At 36.9% G+C, this 26515-nt stretch overlaps 1 protein-coding gene and 1 long non-coding RNA gene across 2 annotated transcripts in view; one reads left to right on the forward strand and one right to left on the reverse strand.

Annotated features, from left to right (window-relative positions):
* Positions 1-4400: 4400 nt before the first annotated feature.
* LOC147367028 (uncharacterized) lies at positions 4401-8305 on the reverse strand. The gene is made up of 2 exons (XR_015169727.1): positions 8192-8305; positions 4401-7277 (listed from the first exon to the last, which is right to left on the reverse strand). It is a non-coding gene; the product is annotated as an uncharacterized LOC147367028 (long non-coding RNA).
* A 198-nt stretch (positions 8306-8503) lies between these two features.
* Positions 8504-26515, forward strand: part of TMC1 (transmembrane channel like 1) — a 119317-nt gene continuing 101305 nt past the window's right edge. The window contains exons 1-4 of the mRNA XM_086414118.1: positions 8504-8644; positions 16667-16745; positions 18933-18980; positions 24363-24531. Coding sequence (XP_086270244.1) covers positions 8504-8644; positions 16667-16745; positions 18933-18980; positions 24363-24531 — 437 coding nt within the window. The remainder of the gene's footprint in view (positions 8645-16666; positions 16746-18932; positions 18981-24362; positions 24532-26515) is intronic.

Below are 26515 nucleotides of genomic sequence, written 5' to 3' on the forward strand. Positions count from 1 at the left end.
ATTTTTAAAAATTGTTACTTTTTAAAAAAGAAAGAATAGAAAATTCAACAATATGTCATAGCTAGCAAAATATTTGTAATCAGGAATCTTCTAGAAATTTCAGGATGTATCCTATCACTGATTACACTGGAAGACATGGGAAAGCAGGGGCATGGCTGACTTTAATACCATATATCTTCTACTGCCACAAGAATACTTAAGACTTAGTAAGTATTTATTGAGTGAACGATTGACTGTACTGTGAATAGGTACGTGGATAGTGAGTAGAGTGATCTGAGGCTTTATAAGACACCTCCTAAGACCCATTTTCAGGTAGGTGTAAGACACGAGCGTAGTCTAGGACCCCACTCCTTGTTCTTAGCTCACTTTTGCAGGGAGAATTAGAAAAGGAGGTTGGCCTCTGATACTATTTTCTTTGGTAGGTTATATGAGATCAAAGGCAGAAATTAAGGAAATAGGTCTATTTTTAGACTTGGAGACTTATTTAGATAAGTTGCTGTAGAAGGTGGTGCAAAGATATTCACACATAGAATATCACATCAAGGGTGCTTTAACACTGCATTCCAATGATCTGGGAGGGGTTGGGTGGAACAAGTCTGGCAGCTGGTGACTCAGGCTGTGGGTCAGCAGACCTGAATATTACCTTTGGCACCATGATGCTGCCTTAGCTTATAGACTTTGAGATTAATCTAATAGACCTTCAATCATTTGTTTTATCTAAAAAAAATCTGTGTAGCTTTCTGCTTCTCTTTAAACTTCTCTTGTCTATAGGTGAGGGCACCAGATGTCTGTGAGCTTATCAGCACTGACCACTAGGAAGAAAATGTATCCCACTCGTGAGAAAGTGACATTTGCTTTCTCTGTGAAGAGGAATGATCTGTATAACTGTGCAGAAGTGGGAACATGGCCTGCAGTTCCGAGCCATGTTCCTCTCCATCCCCCTGCAGTTATGTTTCATTTGTGTGGAGGAGGCTGGGGTTATGTGAGGAGCAGAGCTGCCAGACTGAACAAATGCTATAGTGAGAAGGCAGGAAATTAAATATCAAAAATTTCAAGGAGAAAAATTTACAATAGCTACATTTAAAAGTGCTTTGATGTTGAGAGGTATGAGTGATGTAGTTAAGGAAAACAGGATCTTCTCTAAGAAAGTTAGGAAAGAGCCTAAAGAAGCAGCCCTCATCTCTTGGGGCACAGCTCTTATCTATTCCCTCCATGGCCTGTGCCTCCTCCTTCCTGTGACTTTGCTCCGTATCTTTTTTCCTCTTGGAAAGGTTTCCTATATTAACCGAAAGGCCCCAAGCAAGACTCAGGGGGAAATGTGGTAAGTCTGAGACTGGTAGGAATTTACTGTACAATATCCCTATTGTTCACTGATGGACTGGTTTATTCATTCATTTATTCATTCACTCATTCATGTTACAAACATTTACTGACTGCTACAGTTTGCCAGGCACTAAGGACAAAGAGTTAAAGAAGGCCAACAAAGGTTGATCCTGCCTTCCTGGAGCTTACTGCTTGTGGAGAAAATGAACAGTGGCGTGGTTTACAAATAGCTGGGTTACATAGTGTCAGACCGTGACAGGGCTATGAAGAAAACTAAAGCAGGGTAGGAGAACTAGTGATCCTGGTAGCTTTTGATTTCTCCATCTCTTTAGTTGCTCTTGCAGGTGGCATGGCAAAGGAAATTTCTAGTGTTGACTTTCAAGTTAGGGCATTTTTCTACCCTATTTCTCACCCCTACGTTCTCCCTCCAGCCTGTAAGGTATATTTTTTAGAGGTATATTCCCTTGGATTCTGCAGTGTAAGTCAGCTTCCTTCCTCTTAGCTGCCATATATTCACTATAAAAATGTATATGCACTACCTTCCTTTGCCTAGAGACACTAGACTTCTCTATTCTCTCATTTTTGAAATGGTGTAGAGATCGCTCATCTGCTGATAGTCCCTCTTTCCTTTTGTCTTGTGGATTTGTACCTTTTAAAATTCCTTCACTACCATGTGTAGTTAGATCTTGGGAAGTACTAAAGGCAAACATGTATACAACCCACTATATGTAAATGAATTTATCCACTTAATCTGTCTAAAATTTGAGATAATAACACAGCCATCACTGGGTTTCTCTGTGGACTCTGGACATTTTTAATCCCTGTAATTTTTCAATTGCTTGGCAGTAACATAGTCAAGTATGTTGACCTGAAACAAACAGATTGCCAGATATTTCTCCAGCAAAAAGAGATTTATTGGGGATCTACATAAAATTACAATTAGGGGTCTGCAGCCACGGTTAGCTACATGCAAGTTCCTGCATGGAGGGAAGGGGAACACTTTTAAAGAGAGGAAAAGGCGGGTGTGTAAATTGGGAGACTGGGATTGAGATATACATACTAGTATATATATAATAGTGGAGAAGGAAATGGCAATCCACTCCAGGATTTTTGCTTGGAAAATCCTATGGACAGAGGAGCCTGGTGGGCTATAGTCCATGGGGTTGCAAAGAGTTGGACATGACTGAGCACACACAGCCACACACGTATAAAATAGATAACTAATAAGGACCTACTGTATAGCCCAGGGAACTCTAATCAATACTCTGTAATGACCTACATGGGAAAATAATCTAAAAAAATGAGTGAATTAATGTATATGCATAACTGATTCACTTTGCTGTACAGCAGAAACTAACACAACATTGTAAATCAACAATACTCCAATAAAATTTATTTTAAAAAAAAGTGATAGAAAGGAAAAGGAAATTGATAGGGCTTTAGTAAGCCAAGAGTCCATGGCTTTTCATTGGCTGAGTCTGTGCTAGGAAAAGAATCTGTCTTCCTACTGGGCTCTGTTTTGGTCACAGGGTGTGAGAGCTCCCCCTTCTGGTCTCCAAACTCTATTTAATTGAGGTTTTTATTTATTCATTTTTCATGGCTAACAGTGCCTATTGCTATAAATTCCAGCCCCCATCTTGTCAACTTAGTGGGGTTGTAACTTTCTCTTTACCAATTCTGCTTCTTTTTTATTAAGATTTTTTTTTTTTTTTACTTCTTTTTTAGAGATTCAGTTTAACTCTCAGAACTGTTTACAGGGAGCCTTCAGCAATTTATCCATTACAGTGTAGAATTTTCTACCCAGTAACAGTTCCCGTGGGGGGTTCTGCTTGAGATTTTGCTCTGGTAAATTGTAATTCTCTGTATTTGCTTCTCTCTCTCTGTCTAATTTTGGGGGCTGCTTTGTGATGTTGATTCTCTGACAGATGTTAGAAGAGTTACTGATTTTCAGTTTTATCAGCTTTTTCATGTTTTGGGGATGGGAGTGATGACTTCCAATCTCTTTACATCTAAAGAGTCAGTGGGACTCTATCTCTTTAATGCAGCTTGTTCTGACCATTTCAACTCCCTGGGATGTTTCCTCTCTCTTAGCCGCCTATTTTTGACATTTAATATCAGGGTACTTACATTCCACCTTACACCAACTATTTTATTTGTGCATAGCCTATCTTCTAGCTAGACTGGACCTCTTTAAATGAAAGAAAAACATTTTATTTATTTTACAGTTCCCCAGATTTCATTAGATTATTTTAGATTTGAGTGCTTCTGTATATCAGACACTGCCACATACATTTTGCTTATTTAATTATCACAACACTCCTATGAAATTATTTGCTTTTACAATTTGTTGAAATGAAAGCCGATATTCAGAGAGGTTGTATGTAGCCTGTGGTCATGCTTTTTGAAGTGGCAGAACTAGGTTTTGAACTCAGGTCTCCCTGATTCTAAGAAGACAGTTCCTTCAGCTAAGCTACAAAGTCCTTCCTAGTGCTTTGTTGTATTCTTGTTGATTGAATGAAATAATGAATGAATTATCTGGATATTTCTGTATTGTTCTCTCTCTAAGTGAAGATGATGGCAGGTACTTGACCTGTGAATAAAACAGTCAACTGAAATCTCTTAATTTGGTAACCAAGAGAAAGTAGAGTTAATTAACTGAAACTCTCTCCCGTCACTTCTCCTTAAACTTGCAGAATGTCTCAGAGACATTTTTCTGAGCTCCATTATAAGGTGGAACATTTTAGCTACTACTGAAGAAAGCACTAAACATTTTATGAGTTGGCTCTTTCTTCCTAACACTGTGGGAAAAAATGTTGTTTGCTAAATTCTGGCTGCTTTATTCCTGTTTTTTTTGTTTTTTTTTTTCATGATGCTTCATAATCCAGGCCTTATTTACAGGGACACAGGGGTAGTTTATAACTGCAAGGGTCAAAGAAATAAGTTTGTGTGAGATTCTAGAAGACATAGTGAAGCAGTAACCTCTTACTTTCTGTAGCTTTTTTTTTTTTTTTTCAAAAATTTCCCTTATTTTTTTGTCTCCCTAAGTTTCAGTCTTAAAATAAAAAACAAAATACAACTTTGCTTTTTAAAGTATCTTTAAAAGTAAATGTGGTAATAATTTACCATAATAATTATTTGGAAATACAGAAATAATCTAAAGAAGAAGAAACTTTCTCACAATTTCATCATCCAGATATGTCTGCTAACATTTTGGCATATTTCACCTCAGCCTGCACACCCTTTTTTCATAAAACATTGATTTCTGATCTCTAACTAGCTGAAGGTATTGGATATGAAACAAAGAAGAAAGAGCCAGGAGGCAGCCAGGGGGCTTGACTCATGTTTTGCTTTGCTCTGTTTCCCACATGTGACTGGAAAAAAGAACTCAATCTACAGAATGCTAGAACATTTAGCATGAATAGACTTCTCATTTGGTTGAGTTACCAAATTTACTCTCCTTTCTGAAGCAAATTTTTAAAAAGTGGACAAAATATATGAAACAACCATTTTCAAGACATTATACCTCAGAAAACAAAGGATAGTAGCCTCTAAGAAATGGAAGACAAATGAGGTGAACCCTACAACTGCCCCAGCTACTGTCTAGAGAGAGTCTCCAGGCCACAGTGTAGGGAGTAGGGATGTATGCAGAGATTAATGAACTCCTTGAGTTGAGGAGATACAGCTAAGAGCCCAGGGACACTAAAGCAGCTAAAATTCACAGGGCTGAACAGAAGAGAAAGCTGAACAGAGAGAGCATTCTGGAGAAAAGAAGAGAAAGCTGAACAGAGAGAGAGCATTCTGGAGACTTGCAGTGTTTCTATGCAAAGAGTCGGCCACGACTGAAGCAACTGAGCAGGCACTGACACTTCAACTGCATAATAATCCTTGTTTGCATGTGGTTGGGGAAAGAACCTCCAAAAGGTGTAGAGGGAGAAATCACTAGAGCCCACACAATTCTGGGAATAGTTCATCTTTCTACAAGCAAGAATATAAAATCTTATAATTCGTGGAATCCAGGAATCCAGAGTACTAAGAAGAGTTTTTCCTTAGCAATAGGGAAAAGTTAGCCCTAGACCAAATGTTGTTCTAGTCCCATCTAACAGCTTAAAAGTGAATCTCTAAAGAATAAAACTATTTTAAGGTAACTTAAATGCATATCAGAACAAAATTGAAGAATATTTATAGGAATATAAAAATATTTAACACTCAATAAAGACACATTTATAATTTCTATTATGTAATCAAGTATTATCGTGAATATAAAGAAGCATAAAAATATATATAATTATGAAAAAATCAATGAAACATAATTACCCAGATGATACAGATACAGATGATATAAATACAAATAGTTATTATAATCTTATTACACACATTCAAGAGACTAATGGAAAAATAGAGACATAGATGAAATTAAAGGGATAAAATTAATCTTCTACAGACAGTGTCTAAGATGAAACATATACTGCATGAGATTAACATCAGACATAAATGGTCTAAATACCCAAATTAACAGTTAGGAACAGTCAGACTAGTGTCAAAAACTAAGATTCAACTATATGTTGCCTATGAGAAACTCACTTTCAGTATAAATATACAAATAATGTAACAGGAAAAAAAATGGGGGAAAAAAAAGACGTATTAGACTAATCAAAAGAAAGCTGGAGTGATCATGTTAATATTGGTCAAGTTCTATTTCAGAACAAAGAACATTACACAGGATTAAAGAATGCCATTTCATACAGATGGGGTAAATTAATCAAGAGGAAATAAAAAATTTAAATATTTGTATACCTAATAACAGAACCTCAAAATACACAAAGCAAATACTGATAGAATTGAAAGGAAAAATACACAAACTCGCTATTATAGTCAGATTTCAGCACCTTTTTTGTAAAAAGTGATAGACAAGCAAAAAAATTAATAAGCATATAGAAGGCCTCTACAACACTATCAACCATTTTGAACTAACTGAAATTTATATAACTCCGCCTAAGAATAGCGGAATATGCATTATTTTCAAGTAGATATAGAACATTTAGCAAGATAAACCATATTCTAAGTTATAAATAAATCTCAATATATTTGAAGAGATTCAAATTGTACTAAGTATATTCTCTGGCTACAGTAGAAGAATTAAACTAGAACTCAGTAGCAAAAGACTTATCTGGAACCCCCCAAAATTTGGAAAGTAAATATCACACTTTTAAATGACCCTTGGGTCAAATAAGAAAGCAAAACAGAAATTAGAAAGTGTTTTGAACTGAATTACAATAAACATATAGGATTTAAAAAAATTTTGGAAACTGCTAAAACAGTATTTAAAGGAAAATTTGTAGCATTATACACCTGTATTAGAAAAAAAGGAAAGGTCTCAAATCAGTGATCTCAGTTTCTACTTTAAGAAACCAAAAGGAACAGAAGAGTAAATAAAACTCAAAATAAGGAAAAGAAAGTAAGTAGTAAAGGCTGGAGCTAAAATCAACGGAAGATAAAAACAATAGAGAAATTGACACTAATAATTTGTGTTTTGAGAAAATCAATAAAATTGATAAACTTCTGTCCAGATTAATCAGGAATTTATCAAGGGTAAATAATTTTAATTAAATATAGTTATTCACCTAGTAGAAGACAGAAATGAGAGAAGCAACATCTCTACAAATCCTATTGATACTGAAAGATATAATAAGGCAATATTATGAACAACTGATGCTGAAGCTGAAGCTCCAGTACTTTGGCCACCAGATGGAAACAGCTGACTCATTAGAAAAGCTCCTGAGGCTTGGAAAGGTTGAAGGCAGGAGGAGAAGCGGACAACAGAGGCCAAGATGGTTGGATGGCATCACCGACTCAATGGACTTGAGTTTGAGCAAGCTCCGGAAGATGGTGAAGGACAGGGAAGCCTGGTGTGCTGCAGTCCATGGGGTCGCAAAGAGTTGAACACGACTGAGTGACTGAACAACAACAATGAACAACTCATGACAAGAAATTGACAACTTAGGTAAATTGTACAAATTACTTGTATGATAGCCTGCTAAACCTGACTCAAGAAGAGATAGATAACCTGAATAGAAATTGAATTTACTTTTTAAAACTGATCCACAAAAGAATATTTGGCCAACCAAATAGATGGTTGAGAATAATGCAGGGGCTATAAAGAGAAATATAGGATTCTGAAATTTTCCTTGAGGCTTTTAAAACTCCCTTTCTCTCTCTCTCCCTCTCTTCCACATACACACACACGCTTTCACAGTGACGTCTCATGACACATGAGACAGGATGTGAAACTGAGCAGTTCTGATGAATGTCTGAGTGATAAGATCTCACCTCTAAGAGCAAAGAGCTGAGAGGCTATTCTGGCTCTGTAAGACCTAGAAACTAGTTTCTTGGGGAATACCTGATTACATTAGGTAGGCCAAATAGCTTCTGAGGCTACCATTACAGTTTTAGCCCTACCTTCAACTGCCTGAAAAAAATGTATTATACTAGATTAGGAAACTGATTTAGGATGTGGTTTGTCTCAATAATCAAAGTAAGTCCATTTTATGGAAAGAAAAGCAAGGAATGATGGGAATTTGAAAATGTAATGAGCACCTGAATTTATTTGTTTTTCTTTTAAAGGGGTTTCTTTTAATCAGCATCAGCTTTCTCTCCTGCCTCCCACCTGGCTGTCATAGGACTGAATTTAGATCTTAATATTTGACCACTGCCCTTCTCTGTAAGAAGTAATAGTTACAATCATAGTCCCAACCTTCTGGCATTTAATCAAGATAAAATTGATTACCTTTAACTGAAAACAAAAAAATCACTTATAATCAGGATGCTGATTCCAATTTTTAGTAGACTTAGCAGACTGTCAGGTACTTACTGAGTGCTCCTCATACTGCTTCTCTCTTTTCTGTTGCTGCTGCTGCTGCTAAGTCGCTTCAGTCGTGTCTGACTCTCTGCAACCCCATAAATGGCAGCCCACCAGGCTCCGCCGTCCCTGGGATTCTCCAGTCAAGAACACTGTTGCTACATAGTCCTAATAGTTTGTCCTCTGGATGCCAGAGTACTGACAAGAAAGGAATTTGGAAGCTGAGTAAGAAAGGATATAAAAATCTCTCATTCTGAAGTCCACAGACTTCTATCTTTTTGTATGAAACTAATTTTCTGTGTCACTGAAAGATGGTTACTCACAATGACTATTGGTCCCTTGCTTTTTGTTCAACTTAAACCTGTGCTACAAGCGCTCCAATTATTGACAAGCAAAAACTGGCTAATGAAATTGACTATTGGCTCAGACAGCATGACTTTCAACATTGGCTGGCATCATAAACAGGTGTGGTGAGGAGTAAAGCTAAGAGTATCAAGAGACAGAAAGTTTTGGGTCAAATTTTATTCCTTGTTTTCATCTTTTGGTGATTAGTCTTAAATATAATCTCAGACTGAACATTGTGGCAATTTTCTTACTTGCAGAGTGCGAGATATTAAAGTAAAGGTCAAAGTCGTTGTATCTTCCTGTGTTCCTAGAATTTTAGGTGAAAGATGCAAAATTTTTGTTTATGCATAAAAGCATTTGAACCGTCCTTGTAGATTACTATAACTTTTGCTATGTGTGAGGCACTATATTATGTGCCTGCATATTACATTTAGTTCTCCTTCCTTTCTCTAAGACATAGAGAATTTAAATGAATTATCCAAAGTTATGGCATAAAATTGTGGCAGAGCCAAAACTCAAATATGAGTTTGTCTGACTTAAAACCTCAGGCTCTTTCTACTAGAGCCAGCTGCCAACTATGTGAATGCAATAGTCTTAGGAACCCAAATGAGCATAAATCCTTCTTTTTTGCTCCTATTTTTCAGTAGTAGGCCAGTGATAGAAATAAACTTTGTTCTTTATGACCATGATCTTGAAGGAATTGGAATTAATACAAATGGAATTAAGTAGTGAAATGTGTTCATTTGTATTGATTAATGTTCTGCCTATTTCCAGAAATATTTGAAGAAATGTCGCAAAAATCGAATATCCTGAAAGTCCTAATGAGCATAATCTCACTCTCTTATGAACTCTAATAGATATTTATAGAGTTCTAATATCTAATAGATATTTATAATAGACATTTATGCTTGTATGTCTCTGGGGAACTTGCCATTATATCTTGTGTTATTGTTTCTAGTGTTTGTCTAATTCCATCAAGATGGCCCTGAAGGCAGATACTCTTTGTATTAGGATTCTTTAGAGAAGCAGACCAATAGTTCTCTCTCTCTTACATTTGATTTCATGAAGTTCACTTCTAAGAAGCATTACTTCACTTAACAAATCATCTAGTGTTAGTTTGAGGTAGAGATGGCTGAAGTACTTCTGACTAGTCTTTTGGATGTTAAAACTTCATTCTACCATTGTGGATTACTAACTAGAGTACTCAGATGTTAACCAACTGCCCTTAGAATATAAATGAACACATATATCACATTTTATGTGAGCTATTTTAATAAAATGACAGACTACCTACAAATTACTTAAGTGTTTGGTCTTATTGAATATTATAAATTGAGTCTGTGAGGAAGAAATTGGCATGGGTGGATAGTTGATTGCAATACTTACAAATTCCTAAGTGTATTAAATCATTCAGTCATATCTGACTCTTTGTGACCCCATGGACTGTAGCCTGACAGGCTCCTCTGTCCATAGGATTCTCCAGGCAAGAACACTGGAGTGGGTTGCCATTTCCTTCTCCTGGAGATCTTCCTGACCCAGGGATTGAACCCAGGTCTCCTGCATTCCCAGGGAAGCCCAGGTGGCTCAGATCATAAAGAATTTGCCTGAAGTGCGGGAGACCTGGGTCTGATCACTGGATCTGGAAGATCCCCTAGAGAAGGGATGGCTACTCACTCTAGTATTCTTGCCTGGAGACTTTCATGGACAGAGGAGCCTGGCAGCTATATAAACTCCTGAGGACACCTAGAATTCAGAATTCTTTTTCATTAACTGATGACTGCTAAGTCGCTTCAGTCGTGTCCGACTCTTCGCGACCCCGTGGACTGCAGCCCACCAGGCTCCTCTGTCCATGGGATTTTCCAGGCAAGAGTACTGGAGTCGGGTGCCATTGCCTTCTCCATTGTTATCTAATATCCCTAGCTGAGTAGCAAGTCCTATAATGTGTAATTGTTCCCAAACAGCTAAAGAGCAGAAAAAAGAATGATTCATTCTAGTCAATGACTTACTTTTTCTAAGGAAAAATAAATTATTTCATCCTTAATCCTATTAATATTTTGTCAGAGAAACAAATTTTTAATTTCAGAAAATAAATTCAGTTCTAAGCTGCCCTCATTTTCTTTTTTCTGCCTGTCTTGTTGGAGCCCTTCTCTCACCATTCAGCTTTCATCCTGACTCTCTGCCCCCAGTGCCTTTTGTTCTTTAGAAGATACTCATTAACATTTGCTAATGTATGCTAATGAGTATTAATTAGCATCTTCTGTGTGAACAAAGGCTGGTGCTAAGAAGGATGGGTAGAGACTGTATAGAGTTCAGTCAGCCTTGCTTCAGACTTCTTTATGCTCTGAGAACAGTCATCTTTCAGTTGTTTCATAGTTTTTTGTTTGTTTTGTTTTGTTTGTTTACCCATGAATCCGGACAACCCTTCTTCTTCATGACTGGGAATATTACAGATATTTCATGGGTGACAGAAAGATTCCTTTTTGTTCTAAGCAATCCAAGGATATAGAAGCAAAGTCGTCAAGGGTGTATAACACACTATTTTCATTGGGTTAATAGCCACAAAAACTCACACAGGAGAATGTATTTTCACTTTAGCACATTTATTTACAGCGGTTGCCCTTTGTCATGGTAATTGTAGTGTGAGAGCACACACTCTGAATATATATTATGACAGCATAGTTAAATAAGAAATGTCCTTCCCCAAAAAATAATCTAAATGCAAAGAAGAAGAAAGACACCACTTACTTTTTTGTAACTATAGAGAGCTCTAATGCCTTTGTAAATACCTATTTATTTCCTGGATATAGTTAAAATAAAGTCAACCCTCCAAACCACATAGAATAAGAGTTGCTTTGTTCTTTCTGTAGACCATGGTGTCAGGAAATATTTGATTGCAGCTTTTTGCAAACACTCCTGTATATATTTTGCCATTTGAAGAACGATGATTCATCATTTCATATTTGCACTTGACAGTTCAGGGGTGAGTGGTAGAATTTAGAATACCAGCTGCCCATTTCACTCAGCCTGTTTAATTTTAATGTTATATACTATGGAAACAGAAGGAAAAAGTGCCAAAAAATTTGGTGTGCATCCTCTCTTATTTTATCTTTGTTTTGAGTGAATTTTCTATTTTTCTCTTTGTTTAATCTCAGGGTTGTCTCTCTGGAACCTTGTGGTAAAATGTGTTTCTCCATAGACTTAATTCTCTTCCATTTGGCAAATACAATATTTTATATTGTGTTTTTAATAAAGCAGGCATCAGCAGCTATTTATTTTCTATTTCTTAAGGGCCACAGAGCCTTAAAAATAAATATAATTCAAAAGGAAAGACATTAGAGAATGACACTTACTAGAGGCAGTGATATATATTTTTTTGCCTGCCCCCCTCCCTCCTTAGGTGAGTCTTAACAAAAACCAAAATTCTTCTTCTTTTTTTGTGATTTTGTAACCACAAATGTAAAATAACTATTTAGTATCTCCAAGATATTATAATGTTTGAAAATATAACCAGTCTTTTGGCATTTATTATACAAATTTCCATTAGTGTATTGTTGAACGTATGCACCCCATGATTTTTTCAGTGGTTTTATAGAAGACCTTATGATTTTAAGGTTTTTAATGGTATTAAGGAAAGATGCTGGCACCTGGAGAAAGAATATCAGCCTAGGTCTGTCAAATTAAACCTTTTCCCAGGATACCTTACTGACAGTTGTGTAATGATCTCATTCTGTTATTACCACTTCAGAGGATTTTTTAAAATGTCTTATAGTTTACCAGTTCATTAACGTATTTGATTGATCTAATAGCTAAATAATTATTCTTTTTACTCTGTGGCTTCCAGAATATCATGCTCAAGTCCATGACATGAAGGATTTCAGGTTGTTATAAACAAATGTCCTGAATATCTTTTTGAGTGCATGTGTGCTAAGTTACTTAAATCATGTCTGACTCTCTACAATCCTATGTTCTGTAGCCCGCCAGGCTCCTGTGTCCATAGGATTCTTCTGGCAAGAATACTGGAGTGGGTTGCTGTGCCCTCATGCAGGGGATCTTCCCAACCCAGGGACTGAACCTGAGTCTTTTATGTCTCCTGCATTGGCAGGCAGGTTCTTTACCACTGGCACCACCTGGGAAGCCTGAATATTTTCTTATCCTGACCTAAAACTAGTAAAAATAAGTGGAGCTGCTGAGTTAAACTGAATCAGATCTTGTATCCTTGGTAGATGATATATGAGAAGAAGAAAGATCACATTCCATCATTTTTGTTCACTTTCATGGACAGTGGCTTCCATTACCTACTTAACATCCACCAATGATAGTGTTTTGATAAATTAATGGAAGCCGAGTGCTGGGCCACTCTCTGTAGGGGAAATGATATCTCAATACGGTTTGGTGATTTCATCTAGTCAGATTAAACTCCTGAACTTCAACAGTTGCTACTTAACCTATTTTCCCTAGAGCCTCCTATCTCTTTTTCTTGCATCTCTACCCTCCCAGTTACCCAGGCCAAAATCCTTGGAATTATCCTTGATTCTTCTCTTCCTCTCACATCCCACATCATACCACATACTGATGACACGGGTTCTTCACTGAAGACTTGGAAATGTGCTTGTTATGGCATGGATTAATGTCTGTCTCAGGGCAGTTTAGTCTGAGCTAAAAGGTTAATTTTTTATATTTTAATTTATTTTTAAATTTTTTCTTAAATAATACAATTCTAATTGTATTAATGAGCAGTTTCTTACCATTTTGCAGGCGGACATGAAAGTGTGTGTATATGCCCAGTTTTGATAAAGGCAGTGCTTTTGTTTTAAATAGACCATTCAGATATGACCTAAATCAAATCCCTTATGATTATACAGTGGAAGTGAGAAATAGATTTAAGGGCCTAGATCTGATAGATAGAGTGCCTGATGAACTATGGAATGAGGTTCGTGACATTGTACAGGAGACAGGGATCAAGACCATTCCCATGGAAAAGAAATACAAAAAAGCAAAATGGCTGTCTGGGGAGGTCTTACAAATAGCTGTGAAAAGAAGAGAAGCGAAAAGCAAAGGAGAAAATGAAAGATATAAGCATCTGAATGCAGAGTTCCAAAGAATAGCAAGAAGAGATAAGAAAGCCTTCTTCAGCAATCAATGCAAAGAAATAGATGAAAACAACAGAATGGGAAAGACTAGAGATCTCTTCAAGATGACTAGAGATACCAAGGGAACAGTTCATGCAAAGATGGGCTCGATAAAGGACAGAAATGGTATGGACCTAATAGAAGCAGAAGATATTAAGAAGAGGTGGCAAGAATACACACAACTGTACAAAAAAGAGCTTCATGACCCAGATAATCACAATGGTGTGATCACTGACCTAGAGCCAGACATCCTGGAATGTGAAGTCAAGTGGGCCTTAGAAAGCATCACTACAAACAAAGCTAGTGGAGGTGATGGAATTCCAGTTGAGCTATTCCAAATCCTGAAAGATGATGCTGTGAAAGTGCTGCACTCAATATGACAGCAAATTTGGAAAACTCAGCAGTGGCTACAGGACTGGAAAAGGTCAGTTTTCATTCCAATCCCAAAGAAAGGCAATGCCAAAGAAGGCTCAAACTACTGCACAATTGCACTCATCTCACACGCTAGTAAAGTAATGCTCAAAATTCTCCAAGCCAGGCTTCAGCAATATGTGAACCATGAACTTCCCAGATGTTCAAGCTGGTTTTAGAAAAGGCAGAGGAACCACAGATCAAATTGCCAACATCCGCTGGATCATGGAAAAAGCAAGAGAGTTCCAGAAAAACATCTATTTCTGCTTTATTGACTATGCCAAAGCCTTTAACTGTGTGGATCACAATAAACTGTGGAAAATTCTGAAAGAGATGGGAATACCAGACCACTTGACCTGCTTCTTGAGAAACCTATACGCAGGTCAGGAAACAACAGTTAGAACTGGACATGGAACAACAGACTGGTTCCAAATAGGAAAAGGAGTTCATCAAGGCTGTATATTGTCACCCTGCTTATTTAACTTATATGCAGAGTACATCATGAGAAATGCTGGACTGGAAGAAACACAAGCTGGAATCAAGATTGCCGGGAGAAATATCAATAACCTCAGATATGCAGATGACACCACCCTTATGGCAGAAAGTGAAGAGGAACTCAAAAGCCTCTTGATGAAAGTGAAAGTGGAGAGTGAAAAAGTTGGCTTAAAGCTCAACATTCAGAAAATGAAGATCATGGCATCTGGTCCCACCACTTCATGGGAAATAGATGGGGAAACAGTGGAAACAGCGTCAGACTTTATATTTCTGGGCTCCAAAATCACTGCAGATGGTGACTGCAGCCATGAAATTAAAAGACGCTTGCTCCTTGGAAGGAAAATTATGACCAACCTAGATAGCATATTCAAAAGCAGAGACATTACTTTGCCAACAATGGTTCGTCTAGTCAGGGCTATAGTTTTTCCTGTGGTCATGTATGGACGTGAGAGTTGGACTGTGAAGAAGGCTGAGCACCGAAGAATTGATGCTTTTGAACTGTGGTATTGGAGAAGACTCTTGAGTGTCCCTTGAACTGCAATGAGATCCAACCAGTCCATTGTGAAGGAGATCAGCCCTGGGATTTCTTTGGAAAGAATGATGCTAAAGCTGAAACTCCAGTACTTTGGCCACCTCATGCGAAGAGTTGACTCATTGGAAGAGACTCTGATGCTGGGAGGGATTGGGGGCAAGAGGAGAAGGGGACGACAGAGGATGAGATGGCTGGATGGCATCACTGACTTGATGGACATGAGTCTCAGTGAACTCCGGGAGTTGGTGATGGACAAGGAGGTCTGGTGTGCTGAGGTTCATGGAGTTGCAAAGAGTCGGACATGACTGAGCGACTGATCTGATTGTATGTAACTTTTTACATCATTTTTCATTTTTCCATTTTTAAAAGGTTATACTCCGTTTACAGTTATTATGAAATATTAACTGTATTCCCTTGAAATGTACCCCATTTATATGGGAAGAACTGATGTTGACATTTGCTCATACACAAAGGAACCCTAAACAAATAACACTAGTACATTGCTAATATGGAGAAGGACATGGCAATCCACTCCAGGACTCTTGCCTGGAAAATCCCATGGACGAAGGAGCCTGGAAGCCACTGTCCATGGGGTCACAAAGAGTCAGACCCGACAGAATGACTTCACTCACTCACATTGCTAATAAACATAACTAGTACATTGCTGGAATAACCCAAGTAAACTAGATAAGATATTCATACCTAAACTTGAATCTTATTGTTATAAAGTCGTTCTTTTGCATCAAATAGCTAGACTCCTTAAGTACTATCACTTTTCCTCTATAGTCTACAAACTCCTAGTCCAGAACGCTTTGCTCTATGCTGCTGCTGCTGCTGCTAAGTCACTTCAGTCATGTCCCACTCTGTGCGACCCCATAGATGGCAGTCCACCAGGCTCCCCCATTCTATAGACCCTTGTAAATGCACAATAAATGCTAACTGAATAAATGAATTTTCAGTTTCCAAAGGAATGAGCTGGTGCTACAGTAATCCCTTCATGAGCTAAATGTGGGTCAGAGGAACAGGTGATATCATTCAGCTCTTTCAGCTACTTGGCCACTCTGATCCTGAAGAACCATACAATATTTTCAGTGCTATAGACTGAAAAAGAGAGCCTGGAACAATATTGACTTTTCTGAACGATTCCAGTGCCTCTAAAATGTGACATTTTGCTGTTGTTTCCTTTTACTATTTCTAATTACTGGGTCTATTTGCATGAAATGAGGATCTGGGTTGCCTAGGAGTTCATCTGCTCCTATTTCATATTCTACTCTTAAATAAGCATACTTCGGTGTAGTCTTGCTTGCTGCCTTCAACATTTAGACAGGACCCCCCACCCCCACCCCCAAATGTCCCACTCTCCTCCCATCACTCCCCAGGAGAAAGGTTATTTTTAAAGTACATAATCAATAGGCTTTGGGAAACATCCAGAACATGAGAAGGTCATATGATTGGGAGCAAGCTACCAGGGATTGCTGAGAGAAGGGATGGCAACAAGCCATGCCAAAAATTGTCTGAGGGGGGAAAGACAGTCTGTAACTCGCATTTAAATGTTCTGAGTTATTCTTTGCACAGGGTTTTGTTTGGGAGGGGCTTCTTAGCTTGGTTCTTCAGCATTACTTTGAGTTTCAGGAGATGCAGATCAGCATTGACAGTAGCTTTTCAGACTAAATAGTGTTACATTAAAATCAAGCTTCCTCTGAGGCTCTTGATGGTCTTCAATCTCCTGGTCATGGTGCTGCTATTTAGTTCCTGATGCTGATGCTGCCTTTGCTGAGGGTTTGAATCAAGAATAAACCAATTGTGGTCACAATACCTATAAAAACAATGGCTCCGTAGCTCCTGACTCAACTGCCAGACAAAAGAAACACTGCTAAACAAAGAATGCACCTACTGAGAATGTGTAGATGATCATGCACAGATGAGTATCGCTATTGGAGAGTCACCTCAAGAGGAACAAAGAGGCTATTTCTGCAATACTGTCCATTACATCACTCAGAAACCATAGCTCTTTTTTTCTTCTCTACTTGCAACCACAGCAGAGTTATCTCCCCTTATGCAGTTTTACTTAATGGCAATTTGTAACTATCCTTCCTGTACCTTAGAAGATGACCCATGACTCCAGCCCTGCATTTTCTCTCTTCTTAGCAGAGGAAATTGATTTGTCACTCATCTCCTTGGCTTGGGACATTTCATTTTGCTGTTTTTGTTTAATAGGATTGTAATCCTTCCTAAAGATTTGCTTGTATCTCTATTTATTTAGTATTTTCCTCCATTTCATTATTTAACTTTAATCATGTCTAGTGAGTTGATTATTAAAAATCAGTTTAGTATTTTGTGTGATTTTTTGCTTTGAGTATGCATGGTGCAAAAGAGGCTGTGTGTCAGCCTTTGCTATTTGTCCTCAGCTGTTCCTATATTATGCCACTGATCAGACCTTGGTCTAAGGCTAATCTTATATCATTAAGTTGCCTTCCTAAGTGAATTCCTCTTTGACTGAAGAAATTTGGTGGTAGCATTAATTGCAAGTAAAGACCATGACTTATTGTTGAATATAAAATATCTTCTGAGAAGTGTCTGTTGTCACCATTGTGAACTCTCAGTAGTGACATAAAGACTTTTGTCCCCTGCAGATCCAGTTACAGCCAGTGACAAAGGCATATGTCCACTCTGAATAAAAGAACACTTATTTTCCTATTCCTTGGCTGACATTGAGTAATAACATATTTGCATATCGTAAAAATTTTTATGCATATGCTGTTTAAAGGCAAAAAGTGCTTTTACAATAATCTTCTTTGTGAATAGAATTTAAACTCTGTATGTGCTGCCTTTTCAATATGCCTGTCAAGCTCTGAATAATAACCTTTGACAGTGCTGAGCAGAAACAAAACCAGAGGTTGTTTCCTCTGTTCACAGCAGCATTGTTTATTATCTTTGCTGTTTTGGACTTAGGCTCATCCACCTTAAATAAAATATGTAAATTAATATTTTAAATGAGTTACTAAACTGTGCTTTAAGCAAATAGTCTGCTCTGATTTTTGCCATGGCAAGTCACAGATCTTTGTCTCTGGCTGACTCAACCTGTGATGAACAGATAGTAGTTGACAAGGGGAAAAATCTGCCAATTAATATATTTTCTGATATTATGGTACCATTAAAATTTTATAAAACTTGTATATGCCTTTATAAAAATGGAGCTAATCTGAAAACAAGACCCTAAGGATGAGGGGAGGAATAAACAGAAAAAACATTCTTTGTCTTTAAAGAACTATTAAATCACCTATCTCCACATTGTCAAGGTAAGTCATATATGGAAAAATTTAGGCTGCATATAATATGTATAGAAATAATTAAAATAGGAAATATCAACTTTTAAGCATTTTTGAAAAGTTCTTTGACACTGGGTAGCTGGTTAGAATGAAATATTCTCTATTTTAATAAGTTAATTTGGTTATAATAACCAAATGGTTTGTGCATGTGAATACAGCTTTGCTAACAACTTTCTTTATCATACAATGAAATGACCCAACAAACCCTAAGTTGACTTACTGCAGAATAGAATTTATTTTGGTTGAAGTTATTTTGAATTGAACTGACAGGCTTATGATTGACATGTTTTGCAAATTGTCGAAGGTGATGAAGCAGGAAGTCTTTGCACAACACTCTATAAGATGCTATAGCTGTATATCTTTAATAAACAATGTTCATTTTGACAAGTTCATTGAAAAAATATATTAACTGCACAGAAAACTTTACAATGAAAGTAACAACAGTAAAAACCAGTTATTAACAATTGTGCTGTCATTTAAAGAATTGCTATATTTTTTTCTTTCCTCAACAGTGCAAATCCAAGTGGAGGAGAAAGAAGATGATACTGAGGAAAGTTCAAGTAAGTGGGGATGGACCCAGTTGGGATATGTTTCCTGTGGAATTTCAGTGAATTTAGGGGATTTGTTCTCTTATCTTGTGGAAATATGCGACCCTATGCAAACACAGGAGCACATGTGGATGACTTTCAATGGTCTTACAAGAGCGATCAAGTCCATCTGATAGACTCTTCACTTGAGAGTCCATTCAACTGGCAAAACACACATTCCACCTAATTTATAAATTGCTCATCATTAGCAAAGGAGAAGAGGAAAGGTATAAACATCTGAATGCAGAGTTCCAAAGAATAGCAAGAAGAGATAAGAAAGCCTTCTTCAGCGATCAATGCAAAGAAATAGACGAAAACAACAGAATGGGAAAGACTAGGGATCTCTTCAAGAAAATCAGAAATACCAAAGGAACATCTCATGCAAAGATGGGCTCGATAAAGGACAGAAATGGTATGGACCTAACAGAAGCAGAAGATATTAAGAAGAGGTGGCAAGAATACACAGAAGAACTGTACAAAAAAGAGCTTCACGACCCAGATAATCACGATGGTGTGATCACTGACCTAGAGCCACACATCCTGGAATGTGAAGTCAAGTGGGCCTTAGAAAGCATCACTACAAACAAAGCTAGTGGAGGTGATGGAATTCCAGTTGAGCTATTCCAAATCCTGAAAGATGATGCTGTGAAAGTGCTGCACTCAATATGACAGCAAATTTGGAAAACTCAGCAGTGGCCACAGGACTGGAAAAGGTCAGTTTTCATTCCAATCCCAAAGAAAGGCAATGCCAAAGAAGGCTCAAACTACCGCACAATTGCACTCATCTCACACGCTAGTAAAGTAATGCTCAAAATTCTCCAAGCCAGGCTTCAGCAATATGTGAACCATGAACTTCCTGATGTTCAAGCTGGTTTTAGAAAAGGCAGAGGAACCAGAGATCAAATTGCCAACATCCACTGGATCATGGGAAAAGCAAGAGAGTTCCAGAAAAACATCTATTTCTGCTTTCTTGACTATGCCAAAGCCTTTGACTGTGTGGATCACAATAAACTGTGGAAAATTCTGAAAGAGATGGAAATACCAGACCACCTGACCTGCCTCTTGATAAACCTATATGCAGGTCAGGAAGCAACAGTTAGAAGTGGACATGGAACAACAGACTGGTTCCAGAGTTTGTCAAGGCTGTATATTGTCACCCTGTTTATTTAACTTATATGCAGAGTACATCATGAGAAACGCTGGACTGGAAGAAACACAAGCTGGAATCAAGATTGCAGAGAGAAATATCAATAACCTCAGATATGTAGATGACACCACCCTTATGGCAGAAAGTGAAGAGGAACTCAAAAGCCTCTTGATGAAAGTGAAAGTGGAGAGTGAAAAAGTTGGCTTAAAGCTCAACATACAGAAAACAAAGATCATGGCATCCGGTTCCAACACTTCATGGCAAATAGATGGGGAAACAGTGGAAACAGTGGCAGACTTTATTTTTCTGGGCTCCAAAATCACTGCAGATGGTGACTGCAGCCATTAAATTAAAAGACGCTTACTCCTTGGAAGGAAAGTTATGACCAACCTAGATAGCATATTCAAAAGCAGAGACATTACTTTGCCAACAAAGGTCCATCTAGTCAAGGCTATGGTTTTTCCTGTGGTCATGTATGGACGTGAGAGTTGGACTGTGAAGAAGGCTGAGAGCCGAAGAATTGATGCTTTTGAACTGTGGTGTTGGAGAAGACTCTTGAGAGTCCCTTGGACTGCAAGGAGATCCAACCAGTCCATTGTGAAGGAGATCAGCCCTGGGATTTCTTTGGAAGGAATGATGCTAAAGCTGAAACTCCAGTACTTTGGCCACCTCATGCGAAGAGTTGACTCATTGGAAAAGACTCTGATGCTGGGAGGGATTGGGGGCAAGAGGAGAAGGGGACGACAGAGGATGAGATGGCTGGATGGCATCACTGACTCGATGGACGTGAGTCTCAGTGAACTCCGGGAGTTGGTGATGGACAGGGAGGCCTGGCGTGCTGAGGTTCATGGGGTCGCAAAGAGTCAGACACGACTGAGCGACTGCTCTGATCTGATCTGAAGTGGATGGTGGTCCAGAAAATTTTGCTTTTTTATTTCTTTACTATTTTCTTTGTTAAAATGTTTTCCCTTAGGTTGAATCTATTACAATATAACAGATTGGCCTTTTTGACTAAAGTGATCAGGTTGTTGAATAAAAATGAATAACTGTTCTTTTGAATTCATGAATATTTTGTCTAAATTGCCCTGTTGTTTTTACTTTGAATAGGTTCAGCTCAAGAGCCTGAATTGTGACCCATTCCTAGGCATGCAAACCACTCATGAACAAGAACAGAGAAAGATTATTTTATGAGCTAAAGTTTTGAGTTGATCAAAACTGAAAGTGCAGCATTTCAAGGAGAGTTCAATTAGAGAATACATCAACACCATCAGTTAAAAACCTGAGCCCAATATGACAGCCAGTGAATGTTCATGGTGACCGTTGTTTTCATTAATTTGGTACATTCTGCATGTAAACAGCCCAGAGTCTCACACAGATCCTACAGGCTCTGACTTGACTACTATAGGGGAGGAAAAGTAATTTTTCCTTTACCCGTCTGAGTTTCTTAACTGATACTCCTATGGTCTAAGACAGTTTAACAAGAAAACCAAACCAAAACAGAAGTTTATTAACACATACACCTCATGTATACATGGATGATACCCAGAAAAAAACTGAGTAATTGTGTGAGGTGGCTTAACATTTAGACTTAAATGCCATCTAAATAGGGAAAAGTGAGTGGTATGTAGGTCTCTTGGGAGAGAATAAGTTTTAAGAGGATAGATAGGCGGTATGATAGTTTGTGATACAATATGTCTGCATGTGGTGCTGACCTAGTCTCCTCTATAGAACACTTCTATAGCGGTCCTTGGGGACGAAATCCCTGGGGAGGGGATTTATGACAATTGAGTTCCTTTAGGAAGCTCTGTTTTCAGGCAGACAAGAGGAATTCAGAGAAAATCTCTTTCTGCCTTTGCTGTTTTTCAAGTGCCACATCTCAAAATAGTCAATACACTGAGGTGGCATATTTTGGGGTGTTATATTCTGAATGTCTTTCTGAGGTGGTATATTCTGCTACCTTTCAAAACTAAATTGAGCCCATTCCAAAAGGTAATGTTTATGTAAATCCACATTTAGTAGGCAACTGTAAAAACACTTCTTTTTTTAAGAATTTGAATATTTGGAAACTAGTGAAAACACTAAAGATAGCCTTTTTGTCCTAAGTGCTAAAAGATAAATATAATGATATACTTTTCATCCATGGTAAAACTCTGCAAGTTTAATATCTTAGCTTTAATGTAAAATATACTAAAATGCAGAATACCAAGTGGCTTCTTGAATTTTTGAGTTATTTGAGGGTGAAATTGTTTCTCAGTTCCTATGAGGCCCTTGTTCTTTCTATGATTAGTGACTAAAATGAACAATAAAGGCTGGGTAGATTTTCAAAATGCCAGAGTGGGGTTTGAATCATGCAACATCTGCCACAGTATTTAATAAATTTTTGGTCTTGATGACAAGAGTACAGTTTTCAAAACCTAATTAGAAAAGTTATTCTCCTGTTTCTCTGTGCTAGTCAAACTTTAGTAATATTGGTAATGTTTAGATCTTATTTAGATTTGGAATATCAATTAAAGTTTAATAAGTAATGTTAAAAAGAACAAAATTTATAAAAAAATAAAATGACACACACTATGTAAAAATGAACATATTTAACTAATAAATGAGGAATCTGGTGAGCTATTTATAGCAGTTACCAATTCAAAGGAAAATTTAAAGAACAGATTCATTTATAGATCAGGAATATTGAACTGATTGTGTAAGTGAAGACATGACTGTTTTGTGGGGGTTTTTTTTCTTTCCTTTCTTTTTTGGTGGTGGAAAGTTATCTGCACTGAGTTTACTTGCTTGTCTACGGACAAGAACTATTTTCCATTGCTATCTAGTGATCTACAATTTACAAAGTTACAAGATAGCTTCCATAGAATTAGCATCAGACAACATAAAAGGGTATGGTACAGACATTTCATAGTTTTCCATTAAAGCACAATTTTTTCCCTATAGTAGCTTCTATTTAAAAAGATAGTGATAATTATGAGTAATATTTGTTTTTTAATAATAATTAACTCTAAATATCAGAAGTTAAAAAGCAAAAGTGAAGGTGAAGTAGGATTGTCTGTCATAAACAGTGAAGGAAGGAACTGAATTCTCCTCCTACTCTTTACTGGAAAGCTTCCAAAGAAGTTATGGACATGTGAGGCATTAATTGTCAGTTGGTGAATAAAATAAAATAATATTATTTCTCTCAATCTTGTATTAAATTTATTAGTTATCTATTTCTAATCAAAAAGATAGAATGATCAAGCAAAGTTATTTACTATCAATTTCATCTAAGGAAGAGAAAGAAATTTAGGAAAAATAAGTATTTGAAGTTAAGAATGAAAATGATTTTACATAAAATAGATAAGCAACAAGGATTTACCAGGTAACACAGGGAGCTGTATTTAATATCTTGTAAAAACCTATAATGGGAAATAATCTACAATATATATATATTTTATATATATATATATATAAAACTGAACCAGTTGCAGTACACCCAAACAAGTAATACAATATTGTAAATCAACTATGTTTCAAGTTTTTTAAAAAAGTTAAAAAGAAAAGAATGAGAATGATTTGAATTAGAAAGGTATTTGAATTATGTCAAGGCATAAATTAATTTCTTCAAAATTATTTTAATTTATAGCATTTCCTTGCATTCTTATCATTTGTTCTAAGATAGAAGTAATATTAACACATAGTGATTAAACACTCAACCCTTATGTATTGAATTGATAATCTACAATTTGAATTATGTCAAGGTATAAATTAATTTCTTCAAAATTATTCTAGTTTATAGCATCTCCTTGCATTCTTATCATTTGTTCTAAGATAGAAGTAATATTAGCACATAGTGATTAAACACTCCACCCTTATGTATTGAGTTGATAATCTACAAACTTGGTCTGAGAGGTCATGGTATGATATTAAACTCCCAAGTCATCTAGTTATGCAAGTAAATGAAGGCTGGAATTCTAAGCATATTAGAATTGGGGGATTGATACTCACTTATTTGAGTAGCTAAACCACAAGAATGAGAATGTAGATAAGTGTATTTAAGTGGCAGACTATGAAATATATATGGCATGGTGCATTTTATCTTGATATGACAAATGTCTAGATTATGGTTTCAGAGGTGTGACAATGATAATTAAAAAGTAAGAATACATTTGGTATCGGGAAAGCACTTTTCTGAAACTACTCACTGAAGCATTAACTGCTGTGTTTAGGCGAAGAGGAAGAGGAGGAAAACAAACTACCTCGAAGACAGAGCTTGAGACCAAAGAGGAAACGGACCAGGGATGTTATCAATGAAGATGATCCAGAACCTGAACCAGAGGATGAAGAAACAAGGAAGGCCAGAGAGAAAGAGAGAAGGAGGAGGTTAAAGAGAGGAGCGTAAGTTAGTTCTGATCTATAATTGACATTCTTTTTCATTCAAAAGTGCCTGATGCGGAAAGATCACTCTTTAGGCACTCCCTAGCCTTAAAATTGGTAATTAAAACTACTTTCAGAAAAACAAGCTTAGTCTGATGCCACCATTTTATTCCACTTAGTTAAATGTATTTTAATATTAAAATAGAATTTTTAAATGAATATATATTGAGAATGGACTTATGAGAGATTTCCTTATGAGAGATCTAAATTGTCATGGGTCATTAACATATTATAGTTAATTTAAATATTTTAAAGTTATTCCGTTAGTTAAATGCATCGTTAATGAAGTTAAATGAAAAACTTATAAACATGATCCCAAATCACGTATCTTACAGAGCAGGAGTTGGAAAACTATGGTTAATTTCAACCTAAGAGCCAAGAATGGTTCTTATCATTTTAATAAAACTGTAATTTAAAAAAAAAAAACACAAAGAGGAATATGGGACAGAGCTGTATGTAGCTCCCAAAGTCTAAAGTATTAACTATCTGTCCCTACAGAGGATTAGATTGTCCTTTCCTTTTTAATATAACTCTATGACTTTCACTTCTAGCAGGCCAATGATTTTCTGATTGCTACCTTTGTCTAGAGTAATATATTAAATGCTGTTTAGGGAAAAAATTCAAGAAAGTAATTTTCTGGTTTTTGCTTCCTGGAAAATGGCAGATGGCAGGAAGGTGGAAAAACTGTGTATGTGAAACTCATTTACTAATAGGAAACCTAGGCCACTTGGACAGGATTCAAGAGAATAACTCCTCTGCCACCCTTAGGTGGGGCATGGGAATCACCATGAGGTGATAGGCTCTGTCCTCTGAAACAGTCCTAGAACTTTAAATGCTGAGAAACTTTCCAAGATTTCCTCCCAAGATGACACCTTGTGGTATTCAATAACTAACTATTATTTGTGAATATTTTATCAACAGAGAAGTTTAGCATTAGTTGATGATGGTTCCTTTTATTTATTTATTTATTTTTTGATTGTCATTTTCCTGTATTTATTGTTTATCTTTTTTTTTCATTTTTTTAGCTTCCTTTTTTTTTAAATTTTATTTTATTTTTAAACTTCACATAATTGTATTAGTTTTGCCAAATATCAAAATGAATCCACCACAGGTATACATGTGTTCCCCATCCTGAACCCTCCTCCCTCCTCCCTCCCCATACCATCCCTCTGATGGTTCCTTTTACAATAAGAGTAACCCCACCCATTTCTTCATTGTATTTTTGTTGACTTAAGGTTTTAAATCTCTCTCTTACTCTTCTTTATCCTTCTCTTCCTTTTTCTCCCTCTCCCCAATCTCCTCTTCTTTCTTCTATCCTTGAATACTAAGACATCACCTGCTTTCTGTTTTACTCTGATATTTTTTATGTCTATCTTCAAGTATTTTTATGTTTCATTCTTTTCAAAAACAAAACACCCTTTTAAGTTTCATGTCTTATTATGATTGTTATTTCTATTATTAGGTAGTAATATTTCCTACTAGCAAAGGTGATGCTTTCTGACAGTGGTATTTCATTGAGGAAACATCACCAATAGACATATAAATGATATAGATTGTGTTCCAGAATTTACCTTTTCCTCTCCACCTGTGCTTCAGAGATGTCGCTTTTAAAAGATGACTCAGATGGGAATTCCTTTGCTTTCTTGGTCTGCTCAAGGGCCTCCTGTCAAGGCTCAACCTCTAGAAATAGGACCATGTGAATCAACTGGGTCTTGGCCCCTGTTACCTGGGGCAATCTTGTCCCTGTGACAGGGTCTGTCCTTAGCTGGTCCCACTCTCATCCTGATTCTGAGAAGCCAGAAGCACCCGTCTCCCATCCTCCCTTCTCCTCTGCAGAACCAGTCTTGACTAAAATGAATTTTCTCTCCATAGGTTTTGTAAATTATATTATTATCGCCATAATTTTTACAACTATTTTAAATAATATAAATTACTTATGATGATT

The sequence above is a fragment of the Bos grunniens genome, chromosome 8 (genome assembly GCF_055505025.1).
Source record: "Bos grunniens cultivar Pamir isolate PY7600 chromosome 8, Bosgru_T2T1.0, whole genome shotgun sequence".
Classification (NCBI taxonomy): Eukaryota; Metazoa; Chordata; class Mammalia; order Artiodactyla; family Bovidae; genus Bos; species Bos grunniens.